Genomic DNA, 17,693 nt, shown 5'->3' with positions numbered 1-17,693 from the left:
TCTCAAGAGGAATGTTTTGACTACAGCTTTTCCAGTCCTGGGAAACTTTCACTTTCTCAGCTTCAAAGGGATTGTTTTGAGAACTATGGGGGGAGGCTGGGCCTACTGAGTCTTAATACTTTGTACTGTATTCTTTGCCTTTCATTCGTAACAATACACGTGTACCAGCCCAGATATTGCATCTGGGCCAGTGGACTATAATGGTTGCTTCTTTCAGTAAATCTTTTGAAAACAACGGACTCTTGTCTGATTGCAGAAGGTAGTCTGGATACAACTATTATTTAGCCACAGTTCTGACATGATATACCTTAAGGTTTCTTTCTTTCTTTCTTTCTTTCTTTCTTTCTTTCTTTCTTTCTTTCTTTCTTTCTTTCTTTCTTTCTTTCTTTCTTTCTTTCTTTCTTTCTTTCTTTCTTTCTTTCTTTCTTTCTTTCTTTCTATAGTCACATCTGGCTTTAATCCTAGGTTGCAGAGCCTTGGTCTAAATGTTGGTTTCCGTGTGTTATGGCATAAGAGAATCTTGTATCTTAATAATTTTGCAGTTCACCAGTTTGGTTTTTTTCTTAAAGAAAATGGACAGCCACCTATTTTTCAGGTTTTACTATGAACTGAGGCCTCCTTCAGGGATGGTGAAGAATGCAACTTCATGGATCCATGGAGAAGTGCAAGCAGTATAATTTTCTGTCATAGAATGTGTGGGCTGGGTCCGGGTGGTGTGAAGGGGAGCCTGGAGGAAATCTTATTTGGGAATCCACAGCAGCTTTCAGCAGTCCTGGATTCGTCAGCTACATGTGTGTTGAATGCCTTGCTCTCTAAATGATGCGGAAGTACCGTTCTGGCCTGGGATTTTCCCTAGGCATGAATCAGCCCTTACTGGAAGCATAAAACACTGTAGCCGGGCGTCATTAAACAGGTGACAAAGAACCTTGCTCCTCCCTTGTTCAACCTCCTACAGTCCTTTGCTTTGTGATCTCATTTCTTTCACGCTGGCCTTACCTGTAGTTGCACACCTGCCAAGTAAACACCACTAGGTGACAATAACACATTTTTAGGCTTGGTGGTTTTCTAGAAATCTGGAGTCCTACTTGGGAAGCCTCAAACCAGTTCGGACCTGCCTGAACAGGATTAAATTTCCACTTCAGGAGCCAATGGATCAGAGACAACCATTTGTAAAAGGCTGGGGAGGAGGCATAGGTTGGGCCAAGACACCAGGCAGAAGAGAATCAGATTGACCTAGCAAAAAGTGAAGCAGGGAATAGGCCTTTCCTGGCTGCTTTCCCCAAGTAATTTGTGGTCAGAGGTACACTGCCTCTGCACATGGAGGTTCTACTTCACTCTGGTGGCTGATAGTGATTGATGTGTCCATTCTGCCCTGAAATGTCTTACAGCTGAGAAAAATGAGAATATGTTAACTCTGGTGTCAGTAGGGAGCCCAAATGGTGCTGATAGCACACAGAAGAATGTGAATTCTGCAGGATTAGACCAATGGTCCCCACAATGCAGTATTATGGGAGAGGGAGAAAAAGTTCTCTCCCTGCTTTCTCCACCCCATGTGTAATTTTTTCGACCTCTTTATCATGTTACTTCTCCTCTTGCCCCCATATCCATTGTTTCTCTATACTTTCCAGCCTGTCCTCCTAGGAAAGGTGCTCCAGCCCCTTAATTGTCTTGGTTTCCCTCTTCAGCACCTTTTCCATCTCTGCAATATCTTAAAAACAAAACAAGGAGAGGTCAACTAGAACGGTGCATGGCTTTCCAAATGAAGCCACCCTGTAGATCTGCATACTAAATTCTTCTGTATGGAAGACTTCGAAGCAATCCTCTGGGAGTCCAACTGAGAATATTTGTGAAGGGCAAGGAGGTGGAACCTTCTTCTGATTGTGGGGAGACGAGGCTGGCCCAGAAAGGGAGGGCCAGGAGACAGATAAGCAGCTGTCAGGCTGGGACTCTGAAACGGCTCATTCAGAAGCTGAGAGCGAAGCAGCTTTGTCGAGCTAGGACTAGATAATTGGAGGGAAAAGCCCAAGTACGGATTGAATGTTCAAGATCAAGAATCTGTGGAAGCTGCTCCCATAGAGAATTCTTGGATCAGTTCAGGGCTTTTTTCCTGGGAGAAGTGGTGGAACTCAGTGGGTTGCCCTAGGAGAAAATGGTCACATGGCTGGTGGCCCCACCCCCTGATCTCCAGACAGAGGGGAGTTTAGATTGCCGGGCAATCTAAACTCCTCTGTCTGGAGATCAGGGGGCGGGGCCACCAGCCATGTGACCATTTTCAAGAGGTTCTGGAACTGTTCCACCACATTCCAGCTGAAAAAAAGCCCTGGATCAGTTGCATCTGAACAAGAAAAGGACCCATCTTCTGTGCAGCTTTGCCTAAAGCTCAACAGCACAAGTTCTTTGGATGAACCCCTGAGGGCGATTCCTCTGCAAGGGATGGGGTGGAGGGACTTAGAGACAAGCTACAAGTGATGCCTGACACAGGTTGGACACTTGTCAGCTTCCCTCAAGTTTTGATGGGAAATGTAGGCATCCTTGGTTTTACAGCTTGGCTCTCCATTACAGCTGCAAGACCAGGATGCCTACGTTTCCCATCAAAACTTGAGGGAAGCTGACAAGTGTCCAACCTGTGTCAGGCGTCACTTGTAGCTAGGCTCTTATATGATCTCTTTATTCTGTGCAAGAATCAGTAGTTGTGAGTCTGGGGCAAATGGGGGGAGGGCCAGAGCTGTGCGCTGGCTGAGTTTGGAGCACCTTAGGGTGCTGTTGAGTATCTGATACCAGGTGGCAGATGTGCTGCCTTGCGCTAATGCTTCCGTCACAGCTCTGATTCATATTTATTAGCAAAGCAAATGTGGGTAAAAACGATGAATCTTCCTTGTAGTCTCATCCATTGAAAACCATGTGCTGCTGCTGGGGCTTCCTGCCACTCAGAAACTGGGAATGCATAATGCAAGTTAGTGCGTAATCAAAAGCAAGATCTGGCCCCAGGCTACTGTTGTGGCGGGGCGGGGCTGGGAGGCTAGATACAGAGATCGCGTCACTCCAGTGTTGAAAGACCTGCACTGGCTGCCCTGTTTTTTTCAAAGTGGTGGTTGATTCTTACCTTTCAAGCCCCAAGTGGCTTGGGGCCAGTGTACTAGTAGGTTACTTGTAGGCTTGCCTCCTCCCATATCCTCCACCCCACCAATTAAGGTCTTCCGCACCAGCCCTGTTCTCTGTGCCCCTGCCTTCAGAGGTGAGGTGGGTGGCAACCAGAGACAGGGCTTTTTCAGTAGCGGCACCATGTCTGTGGCATGTCCTTCCCCTTGAGGCTGGCGTGGCACTAACGTTGCTATCTTTTAGGCACCAGACCAACACGTTTCTGTTCACCTGGGCTTTTAATTTAAGCAGTTAATCTTTTAAAATCATTTTATAGTGTGCTTCTAATCTGAAAATGGTTGTGTTTTAGACAAGAGCGTTGGGAGCATTTTTATATTGGTTTCTAAATGTGTAGGTGTATTTGTTTAACTTAAATATTGTACAATTGACCACTGAGGAAGGCCTGAGGGCCGAAACACGTCTGGTCTGTCTTTGTGTCGGTCATTGGACTGTAGCATCATCTGTATATGGAGAATGTTTTAGTTATTTTTATCATATGTATGTAGCCTGTTATTTAGGCCCTATGTTTTTAATTTGTTTTTAACTATAACCTTGTGTACACTCATAATAAATACTTATTTGGAATATTTTAGTTTGTAACTTGACCTTGTATTTTCCCCAGCCATGTTTGGGTTGAGTCTGTGGGTGCTTCCCCTACCCCCTTTTCTTTTTCATTGTAAACTCATTTTAAGCCATCCAAAGTTTTTTTTAAAAAAAATCTATGGATTTTTTTTTTAAGCTGGGCTTTAATTTAACTTGTAATGTTTTCTTCTTTTTATGATGTTATTTTGTAAGCCACTTCAGACAGATTCTCCAGGAGAGGGGTCAGATAAATTCCCTAAATAAATGAGTAAATAATTTTGTGGCAGGAAGAGCTCTGCTGATCAAACCAAAGGGCCATTGAGTCCAGTGTCCTGCTTGCTGTAGCGACTAGCTAGATGCCCAGAAAGCTCACGAGGATGATGATGATGATGATGACATAATAATAATAATAATAATATTCAATTTATATACCATCCTTCAGGACGATGGTTGTTGTGGGTTTTCTGGGCTGTATTGCCGTGGTCTTGGCATTGTAGTTCCTGACGTTTCGCCAGCAGCTGTGGCTGGCATCTTCAGAGGATGCCAGCCACAGCTGCTGGCGAAACATCAGGAACTACAATGCCAAGACCACGGCAATACAGCCCAGAAAACACAACAACCATCGTTCTCCGGCCGTGAAAGCCTTCGACAATACATCCTTCAGGACAATGCCCACTCAGAGCGGTTTACAGAGTATGCTATTATTATCCCCACAACAAAACACCCTGTGAGGTGGGTGGGGCTGAGAGAGCTCCAGAGAACTGTGACTGGCCCAAGGTCACCCAGCTGGCTTCAAGCGGAGGAGTGGGGGATTAAACCTGGCTCTCTAGATTAGAGTCCCGCGCTCTTAACCATTACACCAAACTGGCTCCCTGTGGATGCTTCCTATGTGATTTACTTCACAGCCGTTGATACTCAAGGCTCCGCTGCCTTTGAACCATGAGGGTTTTTTGTTTGTTCATGAACTGTGACTATTTAGCAGAAGAGGATTGGCCTTCCCTGTGTTTTGTGGCGGTGAGTTCCATAAGCAAATGATGCATGGGGTGGGGTGGATTCTTTTGTCTGTCATGAATCTGCTGCCTGTCAATTTTGATGGGTGCTCCCCTGAGGCCGCGGGGCATGACCAAGAGAGTGCTTCTGGGGAGCAGGGTGCCTGTTTAGAAGGTTTTGATTATTACAATAATATTTCATTATATCAATATGCCTACTTGAAGCAGAATGATGCAAATAAACCAAATCATGGTATGGGCTATGGTTCCTTGTTCACGCCCCCTGCTTCTATGTACTGTAGATACATATCAGGGATGCCAACTCCACATAGGGACATTCCTGGAGGTTTGGGGGGTGGAGCCTGGAGATGGTTGGTGTTGGGGAAGGGAGAGACCTCCAAAAGATATAATGCCATAGAGTTTGCCCTCCAAAGCAGCCATTTTCTCCAGGGGAACTGATCACTATGGCCTAGAGATCAGTTGTAATTCCGGGAGATCTCCAGCTACCACCTGGAGGCTGGCAACCCTGTACATATTTGGCTAAACATTAGGAAGAACTTCCTGACAGTCAGAGCGGTCCCTCAGTGGAACAGGCTTCCTCGGGAGGTGGTGGGCTCTCCCTCTTTGGAGGTTTCTAAGCAGAGGCTAGATGGCCATCTGACAGCAATGCTGATTCTGTGAACCTGGGCAGATCATGAGGGGGAAAGTATGAAGGGTTTCATCAGTGCTTAGTTCTTGTGGCCCCTTCTTACATACCCAGAGTAAGGCGGATCGCCACATTGGGGTCAGGTAGCAATTTCCCCCAGACCAGTTTGGCTAGGGATCCTGGCAGTGTTTTGCCATCTTCTGGGCATGGAGAGAAGGTCATAGTGTGTGTGTGTGGGGAGGGGGGGGGATTTGTGAATTTCCTGCATTGTGCAGGGGGCTGGACTAGATGACCCTAGACATACCTTCCAACACTATGATTCTATTTTCACCTTTTGTGAGGCTGTTGAGTCCTGAGGGTATCTGGGTACATAGCTGGCATCTGGCCTATGGCAGCTGATTCCATGTTTCTGTTAGGTGGCCCATTGGTATTGAGCTGCTGGTTTTCATTAGTTGGCTGTTTGTATGCCAGTGAGGCTCAATAGAAAAGAATCCAGTTGCACCTTTAAGACTAACCAGTTTTACTGTAGCGTAAGCTTTCGAGAATCACAGTTCTCTTCATCAGATGCTCTTGAGTGAGGCTCAAGAGACTCAGGATTTATAGTTTAGAAAACAAGAGCTTTGTGAGATGATGATTTGTAGAAAGCGGATGACATTTTTCTTCCTTCTCATGAAATTAGCAGGCAAAAAAGTGCACCATTCTAGACAAGTCGTAATTAACTTGCAAGATTCATTGCCACTGGCTTTATTTTAAAAGAGAAATAAGTCATTTGCTGCCACATAGCCACAACAGCAAAATAGAACCTCCATGTTCGGAAACTGTCTACCTCCAAGCACCACTGACAGGGCAGGCTATTGCTTTCATGCCTTCCCAGAGGCAATTAGCTGGCCACATTGAGAAATGGGATGGTAGACACGCAAGGCTTAGGCCTGATCTAACGCAGCTTGTATTGTGTTCTTATAATTTGGATCTGAGTTCAGAAGCCCGACCAGTCACGAGTGCTTCCACCTTGGCTGGGCACAGGTTATTTTTTAACAGAGTTCAGGTTAGGGTCCCCGTCTGCCTTTTACAATCAGGCTTTCCATCTGCTGAGCAAAACTGAGGTTTTCAGAGGCAAAGGCCACCCTATAATTACCAGGGCACTGGACAATGATTAAACTGCTGGCAGATGGTATGTAGCTGGCACCAATGTGGAACCTTTTAGAGGTTGCAGTGCCCCCCACCCCACCCCCAGCCTCTGCTTTCCTTGTCTGGTTAGTAAGGTGTTTGAAAGAAAACTGTGGTGCTGATCTTCCGTGGAGTCCTTTCCTGGTACAGCTCTTTTGGCCATAGCCTTAAGCCTGATCCTACGTTAACAAACAAACCAACAAGGACTGGAATACTAAAACTACTATTGCCAATATAGTGATAAAAGAATCTCTCTCCAGTCACAAACATTTCCTAATCTTAGGCTGGATTACTAAAAGGTAAGATGCCAGTGACCTGGTTACGCATGGGTCCTTATCTTGTAAAAGAAAAGAAAGGCTCCGATTAATATTTGTGAGCTCGTTCTTCTCAAGTATCAGAGTAATCCATCTTTGTCTCTCCTCACTGAAATTTGGGCATTCAGTTACTAGGTGAGCCAAGGTGCCTATCTTCCCTGTATTACAGAAACATTTACGTTCTGAGAAGGGAATTTTCAAAAAGCAACCTTTCATTTCTGGGGTCAGTACAGTGTTCAGTCTAGCAGCTAAGAAAATATCTCGATAGCAAGATGTTGTCATGGACTTTAAATATGCTGGTAAAGTATCTGGAGGTTCAAGTCCATTATAGGCAATGGAACAGACCCTTCTTGCTTGCTGATTTGTGCTTCTGAAATCTAGCAGCAATAACTGCTTTTTGACCCTTTGGAAAGTGGTTTTCTCACTTCAGAAAGTAGTAAAATTGGAGTAAAGCCAAATTGTTCCAGCCTCTGGTCGACCAGCCTCTTCTATTTACTCTGGAAGGGATCTTCTCTTAATCTAAAAAGTAGTTTAAATCTGTAGTTAAAGAGGATCTTGATTCGAAGTCTAAATGTATCCAGCCAAGCTAGTGATTCTAATTAAGGGATTGCAAATTCTTGATGGATAGCTATACTGGATACGCACTTTGGTAACCTGGTTATTTTTCTCAGGAATTTTAATAAAAAGGAATCAATAGTCTCAGATATAGCTTCAACCCACACTCCGGCACCATAAAGTATCATTTGATTTATTTTACCCTAAAAGGTCTTTATAGTTGCTGGGTAATATTTCCCTGCTTCTGTGTGAAAAAAAACGTGTCAAGGCATTTAAATATGGTGTTATCTTGTAGGGTATGGATTGGGACTGATTTTTCCAAGATAGGTCTTGGGAGAATGTAATGACTAAATATCTAAATGTTGTTACTTGTTCAGTGCTGGTATCTGCCATCCTCCAATCCTTTTTCCTCAGGCGGCATCCTCTTGCAAAGACAACTACTTTGGATTTTTCAGCATTTATAGTTAAGCCTTCATCAGCACAGTAGGAGTTAACTAGCCAGCGTGCGTTTCAATCCTATCGATGTGCGAGATAGTAGAGCAGTAACATCAGCATAAATTAGGATTGAGAGATCTTGATTGTTGAGGGTGGGTGCATGGGGGGTCGGTCCTGAAACCATTTTAACGATATCATGGATTTAAAGATTGAATAAATAGGGGGATAAAAGGTGTTGGACACCTTTAGAGGTTGGGATGGGGTATGCAGTCGGGCCTTCAGGGCTACATTTGATTTTCACTTCTGTGTCACAATACAATCTAGTCAATAGCCAAAGCAAGCACCTGCTGATCGTAGTTTCCTTTAGCTTCTGCCATAGTCAAGTTCTAGATATGCTGTCAAATGCAGAGCATAAGCTCATGAAGGCTACATATAAATGATTATTTTCTGTAGTGGTATACTTTTCAATCAAATGAGCCAAGACCAAGCAAGGATCGACTGCAGAGCATCCTTGGCGGAACCCACCTTGTTCTTCACTCAAAATTTCTAACTCCTCCATCCATTCTTTCAATCTTATGCTTAAATAAACTTCATATAGTTTCCTGATTACTAAGAGGATGGAAATTGGGTGATAATTCTGTGGATCCTCCCTTTCCCCTTTATTCTTGAAAATCGGTACCACCAGAGCTTTCTTCCAGATGGGTGGAATACATCCCGAATCATTTATCATAGAAAAGAGGGGAGTCAAAACTTCTGCTCACCACTTTGGGTTTGATTATAATAGATCTATCGGTACTCCATCCATTCCTGGTGCTTTTTCCAATTTCCTGTTCTTTATTAGGTGTTCAATGGTCTCAACTGACACGGGTGGCCAGGTTTCCAATTCCCCAATCTCAACCAAATTTTCCTCTTCTCTGTTACTGGTTGTGTCCCCTTCATATAGATGATTAAAGAAAGTAAACCATACATCCAAGGAGATGCAAAAGGGGATAAATGAAACATTCTTAGTTCTGTTGTTTACAATACACCAAAACTCCCTGTTGTTTCCATCACAAGTAGCAGATATCAAAGCTCTCAACTTTTTCATCAAAATTACCCTTTTCTTATAGATGACTAGTAGTTTCCATCTCTCCTTAGCCATCTTAAGTCTGGTTAAAGTATATCTTGATCTCTTCAGTCTAAACTCCTTGTGATAGGCTCTCACTTTTCTTAGGAGGGTCTGGCATTCATAATCACACCAATCATTCTTCCTTTGCTTTGATCGATTAAAGCAAGGCAGCTGGTATACAGATTTACAAAGATCTATTATCTGACTCAAAGGATCGTAATAAGATGTCACATCGACTGCTGAGGCACATTTATTGTGCGAGAGCTGACATCCTTGCGAATGGATTATTGAGCCAATTTCTTGTGATATCAGTGGTGTCCATTTCCTTATTTTTATACTCTGGTTGGTCTGCCCTATGTACGCAGTTGGAGATGGTAGCTTAACTGCTTGTTCATCTACAGTTAGAGTTAGCATAAGGGGGAGATGGTCACCCCCAAGAAAGTTACCCACTTTAAAATCGCAGTCCAGTTAAAATATGGAAATACGAATTCAGCTGGCTTGGTTTGCCTGCTGTGCCCTTCTAATCCCCTGCCTTTCACTGAGCGGCTGGCCACTGTTAGTCTTATAGGTGCTACTGGACTCTTGCTCTTTTCTATTGCTACAGATAGACTAACATGGCTACACATCTTGATCTAGCCAGCTTTTGAAACTTAGCCTTGTCACTAATGCTGTAATGGGGGGGGGGGGTGCCACAACAGAAAAGGCCCTGTCTTAGCTGCTTGCCCATTTTGCCTCAGAAAGGTATCTCCTTTTGTAAACCTTCCCCAGTACTCTACGGTTACTACAGAGAGTATCCCAATACTGCATAGCTTCCTCTTGTTTTTGTGGGAAGAGTTTTAGAGAAGGCCAAGACTGCTTTCCAGGACAGCTCAACCTTTTGCACCTCCCATTTTCAAAATCTGTCCTTAATCATCTGAATTCTCTATTTACCCTGTATTGGCCCAGTAAAGGCATTTCCTGTCCCTTTTTGTGTGCTCAGTAATACTCCTCTACAAATGGTTGCTTAGCATTGGTGGTGATGGGAAACACAACAGAAGATCCATCAAATGTTGTTCTCTACCTGATTTAGTCCTCTGAGCTGTTTCTGCTATATGGGATATGGCTCCATCGTCCAAAATCCAAGCTGGTTTAACTTTGCCCAAAGGAGCTGGGATATAGGCTCAGTCATGTTCTTTGAAAGGGGTGGGACATTCTTGGCTAAAGATCCATGGGTATCAAAATGGCCTTGGACCTGGTTCAATCCTGCAAGGAAGAGTAAGAAATAAGGCCTGCAAGGACTTTCTGCTTGCTGGAAACACCCGTTTAACTGCAAGCTGCAACTTTTGTGCACAGCTTTCAGGGATGAGTGCTGTATTCTGGTTTTGCTCCTGAAGCAGTTCAAGGGATTTTTTTTAAAAAAAAACCCTCTATGCAAATTGGTCTAAATAGAGCCTGCCAACTACCAAGCAGGCCCTGAAAATCTCCCAGAATTACAACTGATCTCCAGATGACAGAGATCAGTTCCCCTGGAGAAAGGGTGGACTGTATGGCGTTATACTCTGCTGAAGTCCCTCCCCTCCCCAAACTCCACCTTCCAAATGCCCCACCCCCAAATCTTCCGGAATTCCCTAATGTAAAGTTGGGGATTCTCTCAGACTCTCCACTTCATCCAACACGGTTGTATCTGTTAATGGTCTTTATTCAGATAAACTCCCACAAAATGCACTGATACATAGAGATTGCCTAGAATGCTGAAGCAAAGTCTTCCCCGAGAGGTTATACCCCCAGTCCTCTCCCCCCAGTTCAAACAAGTCAGTTGATGTCAGCGAAAGTCCTGAAAAAGATGCAAAGCTTAATTTCCCACGGTCGTTTCCCAGACTGATAACACCTCTCAGCAAAGCGTAACCAAGATATAGTGAAAGAAGCAAGCTACACTAAAGGAAGAAAGCCCACCCCCACCCCCCAGTAAATGTGCATTCATAGTTGTGGCAGCCATAGTTAAAATGTAAATTGTTGGAAGAAGTGATCAATCCAGCTGCAGTGTGTGTGTATTTGGGGGGGGGGGTAATAGGTAAGGATGCCATTTGTCTCCTGGGGGCAGGAAATCTTCCCCCCCCCCCGCCCAACAGGCTTTGCCCACCAGCAGTCCAGCGGTCACTGGAAGGAAACTATTGCCTTTTACCACAGCATGATGTCACTTCTAGGAAAAGATAGCCATGATGTCACACTTCTCTAAGAATCCATAGGTTCCTAAAAAGGTCACAACTTTCTTAGGTTTTCCTGGAAGTGGTGTCACATTGTTGCTGATGGTTGCCACTCTTGTCCTCGCTCCCCCACCTCGGTTTCCTGCTGGTTTCCGGGCTGGGCCTGGCAACCAAGAATAGAGCTGCTTACAATCCTCCCCCTAGCTGCCCTGTCACTGGAGCCCAGGGGGTGCGTGGGAGGAGACCCTCAACGGGCACTAGATCTTGGTGCAAGGATCTGTAGCATTTGTTATTGGCTGGGGGTGAGCCACATCTGCAGTAGAGTGTGGAATAATGCGAAGGGATTGTGGCTTAGGTATTGAGCATCTGATTGGCCTGCAGAAGGTCCCAACTGATGTGCTCCTGTGAGCTACCTGAGATTCATGCTGTCTAATGTCAGCCTAGAATTGCTTCCGTTCTGTTTCAGCATTTCTTCAACTTTGTATTGGATTCTTGCTAATGCTATGTTTTGTAAACTTGTGTTTCTTGACCTTATGGCATTGTTTATGGAAATGTCCTTGATACTGACTGTACTAATCTCACACTGTGTTTTCTGTCTTGAGCCTCAGTTAGAAAGGCGAACTATAAATGGCATAAATAAAATAAATAAGTTCAATTCCCAGAATTTCCAGGTAATAAAAATGGATACAAAGGGACATGTAAGACTTCTGCCTAAGACCCTGGAGAGCACAGTCTGTCTGAGGGCCAAGCTACAAGTGACAAATGACACTTGAACGGCAAGTGAACAGACTCATGTGTATTCCTCCCTGTTCACTTGCGCTCCACTTGCACTTCACTCAGTTGAGTGGAGTGCAAGTGGAGCACAAGTGAACAGGGAGGAATACACGTGAGTCTGTTCACTTGCCCACTCGCCCACTCGTGAGTCTGTTCACTTGCCCACTGTTCACTTGTCCACTCCATCGAGTGGAGTGCAAGTGGAGCACAAGTGAACAGGGAGGAATACACGTGAGTCTGTTCACTTGCCCACTCACTCACTCGTGAGTCTGTTCACTTGCCCACTGTCCACTTGTCCACTTGATCGAGTGGAGTGCAAGTGGAGCACAAGTGAACAGGGAGGAATACACGTGAGTCTGTTCACTTGCCCACTCGCCCACTCGTGAGTCTGTTCACTTGCTCACTGTTCACTTGTCCACTCCATCGAGTGGAGTGCAAGTGGAGCACAAGTGAACACGTGAGTCTGTTCACTTGCCATTCAAGTGTCATTCGTCACTTGTAGCTTGGCTGTAAGAAGACAATACTGACCTCACTGGACCAATGGCTTGATTCAGCAGGTTCATATAATAATCGTAGGACTATGTGTTGCCCACCCATCTGCTTCTTGGTGCCCATATCCTCCACCCCAAAAGCCCAAAGAGAGAGAGAGAATCACAGAATCACAGAGCTGGAAGGGTCCATACAGACCTTCTAGTCCAACCCCCTGCCCAAGGCAGGATGAGCCTAAAGCATCCCTGACAAATATTCATCCAGCCTCTTCTTGAAAACTGCCAGTGAAGGGGAGCTCCCCACCTCTCTGTATCTCATCAACCCCATTAGAGCCAGAGGTACTTCAAAAGGGACTTTTAGGGTCTGCAGGAACCCCCCCTTCAGAAAGTGTTGCCTACATTCCCAAAGGTTGTTGACTTCTGACAAATACATTATGTGCCACCGTCTTCTGCATGGGTCCCTTGCTTTTGATGTGTTGCTATTTCTGTCTCTTTCCTTCTCTCTTGGGATGTCAACCGAACCACATCCAGGTGTTTGTGGGCCTTTTGGTAGGAGATCTGGGGTTTGCCATTCCTTCAAGCAAATGACTAGGCCTGTCCCTAGTGAATACAACTCAAACAGAAGGCTATCTCGGTTACAGGCAAAACAGACACAAAGAGCAATCTCACCGAGAGTAATGATATGAATATATAAATGTATAAATATTTTTATATAAATGTTTAGTTATAGTTATAAATCACCCACTATTATAAAGTGCAAGTGCTTCAAGGTGCTCACCAATGCAAAAGTTCAAACAGTTACTCAAAATACAATAGTTCCATTCATAACCCTCAATCAAATATGGTACACAGTTAATATGGTGAAAGCAATCTATAATACTGCGCTGGAATTGTCAAGCTTAGAACAGCCTGGAGTCTGTTGTGCATCTCTGTTGAAAAAGAAAAAGAAGAATATATATCAGTTTCTAACAGACATCTACTCACCTTGGACTTACTTGGAACTTTTGCTGGAAATAATCATGTCAATTATATTAACTGTGTACCATATTTGATTGAAGGTTATGAATGTGACTATCGTTTTTTGATTAACTGCTTGAACTTTTGCATTGGTTTACCCCTTGAGCACCTTTAGACACTTGCACTTTATAATATTGGCTGGTTTATAACTATAACTAAACATTTATATAAAATATTTATACATTTATATATTCATGTCATTACTCTCAGTGAGTTTACTCTTTGAGTCTGTTCTGTCCTTGGTGAAAACATGTTGGGTTTTTTTTTCACTTCTGTAATCCTCCCCAAAGATTTCTTGAGTGCTGGGAAGATGAATTGCAAATTTTGTCAAATCAACAGATGCTTCAGGGTGGAGCCATGGCTTTAGGGTTGGGCTGAAACAGGCCAGGACAACCCTGGGCCTAATAGACATGAACTGTCCTTTGTTCAGTATTCTTACATCTTTTTTTTTCCAAGTCAGGTTACCTGCCTGACAGTTACTGTTAATGAAACTTTCAAGTCTAAGGAGACTGGGTGTTTTGTTGTTTGTTCCACTACACAATAGGCAGCTTCATGTGTTCAAGCATCTTAGGATTTAGAAGGCTCCCTCACATTGCTGAATTCCTGGATGGGGACAGATCCCTGCTTTTAAACCTCCCCACCCCCCAGCCATCAAAAATAGGTAACTTTATTATATTGCAGGGTCCACCCATCAGTAGAGAAAGAAGGTAAAATGTAATTTCAGCCTATTCCAACACAGACTCAACAACGCTAAGCACCTGATTCTGCTTAGTATGTGTGTGAATTGGGAAATTTAAGAGTGTGTGCCTCAGAACATGTGTAGAATGTTTTTCCAGGGTAGTGTGACTCATAGCACTTCTGGGCTTTTTAAAAAGACCAAGTCACATTGCAGTACACACACTCCCCCACCCAACCTGTTGCCCCTCTTAAACGCATTGCCAGACATGCGCAGGAAACCTTATTGTGGGGGTCATCTTTCAGTTTTCGCTGGTCTCTCAACTTGCAATGTAGGCAGAAACTGCACACTTGTTCCCCACTTGTCCTGCCCACAGCGTTGTGACATGTGCAAGCTTTGTGCATAGGCGAGGCCACCCACTTTAAATAAGATGGCAGCTTGTGTGAAGTTCGGGAGACAATATTTGCCTTAAACTGAACTGTTGGGAAGGATTAGGTGCCTGCATAGGTTCTTGAACGGCATCTTTTGACACAGAAACAAGAACACATTCTACGTCGGCCCCACTTTCTTGTTTTTGTTCCCTTCTTGTGCGTTGTTGGGTGCGCAAGCACACGTCCACCTTTTGCGTGGTGTGTAGGTGAGGGTGGTGCTATTTTAAGTGGATTTGCGTCTCTGTCAGTAATGCAGAGGCAGCATTTGCGACAACGCTTCGCCTCCTTGAGAGTAGAGAAGTCAACCTGCAGTCACCGTGGAAACTATTTGAAGTGGGGGTGTCTCTAGGCAACCGAAGCTAGAAAGGAGTCACCTGCCTTACTTTCTCTGAGGCCTTTCACTCAAGCTGCTGCTGCTTTCCCAGCGTCCCTGCGGCAGGTGAAATCCTATCCAGGCGTGAGCTTTGGACTCTTCTCACCTTGTTCATTGATAAAACCAGCTACTCACCAGAAGAAACTTGACAGACAGACCAAAGCAGCCAGCAGAAGCTAGAGATGGAACAGGACGGTGCTTCCTTGGGGCAGCCGAGCGAGCTGTGAGTGAATTTGCACCTTAGGGGCAGCTAAGTATATTCTTTCATTCAATAGTTTTAATTTGCAGCCTAGATTATTAACTTTCCCCTGATGCATAAAAGGTCATAAACTCCTGTACTTTCCACCCCTATCTTAAATTATACCATTTTAATACATGTTTTGTATAAGTAAACTGTAATAACAAAAATCTTCTGGGCGCTGTTAAAGAAAAGCCTCGTACACGGTTGAGAAGGAAGGGAGATAGTGTTGTGTAGTGGTCAGAGTGTTAGACTAAGACTGTGGAGACCAAGGTGCAAATCTCCACTCTGCTATGAAGGGTGATATTGAAGTCTCCCACTCAGCCAGCCTACCCCACAGGGTTGTTGTGAGGTTGACACAGGAGAGGAGCACCATGTATGCTACCCTGACCTCTTTGGAAGGGATAGAAATGTGCTAGACAGATGAGTTTCTGACATTGAAATCCCATTTGCACCTCTATACATTCAAGCCATATCTCACAAAAATCTCTTTTCCAGAAAATATAGAAAATTAGTTTGGGTTGCAATCCCATGCATCTTGGAATTCAGTGGGGCTTACTTCTGAGCAGGACAGTAGTATGGAATTGTTTTAAGGGATTCTCTCATCCCCCAAATCCATGAGGGGCTGGTAGCTGAAGCCGGTGTTTGGTATCAATAAATTGGCTGAAGTTAATAGCTGAAATGCATGTCCAGTCCATCTCCTGTTCATTTTATCTTGCCAACTTCTACGCAGCTGGATCCCTCTGGAGTTTGTGTCCATTGCCTTGGTAATCATTTTATCTCTTTGCTTAAAACTTCAAGGCAAAGACACTAAAATTATTTATGATTATAGTGCCTCAGGGGAACATAACCACAAAAAGTTGTCCCGAGGATATTATTATGTAGAATTCAGTTGTGTGGGATGTAACAGAGGGCAGAAAAGGGGGTTAAAGGGCTGGATACAGCTATATGCAGGCTTTATTTTAGATGATGATAAGGTTGAAATAAAGTCGTCCGAGGAAAATAAGGGTTTTGTTGAAGGAGAGAGGTGGCATCATGCAAATGGTGCGGGGAGGGATTTCAAGCAAGTTAAAAGACTCAAAATGTGGAATCTAAATGCAAGCTTGCAGCGTTTAAGTATCATAAGAGGGCGGCAGAAGATGGGGGAAGAGAGTGGAACGAGTCCAGGGTTTGTGGCAATATGTCCCTGGTTGCCTCTCCCTCCTGAGATAACTCTCAGCCTGAATAGTGGGAGAGACAAAGAACTCAAGCTATCGTAGTAGGCAGCAGGGATATTCCCCCTCCCCTCTCCACCTATATATCTGACCAGTTTCTTCTTGCCCTCCATGCATCTGATGAAGAGAACTGTGATTCTCGAAAGCTTATGCTACAATAAAGGTGGTTAGTCTTAAAGGTGCTACTGGACTCTTTTTGATTTTGCTACTACAGACTAACATGGCTAACTCCTCTGCTGTTGTGCATAGTGCAGTCCTATGAAAAGATGGGTCCTACTGCTGCCTCAGCCCAGCTATGGGTCAGTTGCTAGTTGCTACTTGCAGTTCAGGAGTTGGCTGTGGGTCCCCTGGAGAGTTTGAGCTGTGGCAGCTGCCCAGTCGTGCCAGCCTCCAGCACTGGCGCTGCCAAGGGACCTGGACATCAAAGCATGTTTCTTATGCTGGAATTACGTATGGGTTTCAGGAAAGTGGTCCATGTACAGTACCCTGGGAAAAGCTCTGAATGTTGATATGCTTAATATTTATAATAAAAATAAGCTAGATTGCAATTGTGCTTCCAATACCTCTTCCTATTTATTGAGGATAATTACGCTATTATTAAATCAATAAACATATACGAAAATTAAGAGTTACATCTTTGCACATTTGCGTTTCTATACCCTATGGCATTGTTTATTGAAATGTCCTTGATACTGACTGTACTAATCTCACATTATGTAATCCACCTTGGGCTTCGGTGAGAAAGGCGGGCTATAAACGAAAGAAATAATAATCAATAATAAATATTTGCATCTTGAATATGTCTTAAGTTCATTCATTATGACGATGGGCTGGATCCTGTTCGGCTAGCAATGGTGCTTTCCTGTGGCTCAAGGAGACCTCTGCATACAGCCTCTCAAATCAAGGGACAGCTCCTTGTGATAGCAGAAAGCATCACTGCTAGCAGAAGACATCTACAAGATTCAGCCTATTCTTATTTAAGTAATTAAACATTATTTTCTCTAGTCTAACCTGTTCATGGCTGTTTTTAACAACTGATGGTAACCGAATTGTTTGAGTCTACGTTATGCTGGGCAGTGACCGTAATAAACACTGATTGAATGAATGCAACTTTTTAAAGTTGACTATTTCTGTCTTTTCACAAATTTTATTTGGTTTTAAAGGTATCATGAATAATTGGACAGCAGGTTTTTAAAAAAAACACGTAACCATGTTACTTTTATAAAATACAAGTGCTTCCAAAAATCCTGACTGGCAGGGGGAGAGGAGGAGTTCCATCTTTTGAGATGGTGACTTTTGCTAAACTCTCCCTCCAATTGGTTTCCCTTTCTGTCAGCAGGTTTAATTAACTAACGATGAAGCTTT

The 17,693-nt window shown here is 44.0% G+C and overlaps 1 protein-coding gene across 1 annotated transcript in view; it reads left to right on the top strand.

The window, feature by feature from the left end:
* Positions 1–15,041: 15,041 nt before the first annotated feature.
* Positions 15,042–17,693, top strand: part of LOC129330668 (GRAM domain-containing protein 2A-like) — a 31,456-nt gene continuing 28,804 nt past the window's right edge. The window contains exon 1 of the mRNA XM_054980807.1: positions 15,042–15,099. Within this exon, the coding sequence (XP_054836782.1) occupies positions 15,059–15,099 (41 nt within the window). The 5' untranslated portion in view covers positions 15,042–15,058. The remainder of the gene's footprint in view (positions 15,100–17,693) is intronic.

Source organism: Eublepharis macularius, chromosome 5 (assembly GCF_028583425.1).
Source record: "Eublepharis macularius isolate TG4126 chromosome 5, MPM_Emac_v1.0, whole genome shotgun sequence".
In the NCBI taxonomy this organism is placed as follows: Eukaryota; Metazoa; Chordata; class Lepidosauria; order Squamata; family Eublepharidae; genus Eublepharis; species Eublepharis macularius.
Note: the sequence above shows the minus strand (reverse complement) of the source record. Positions and strands in the feature narration are given on the sequence as shown.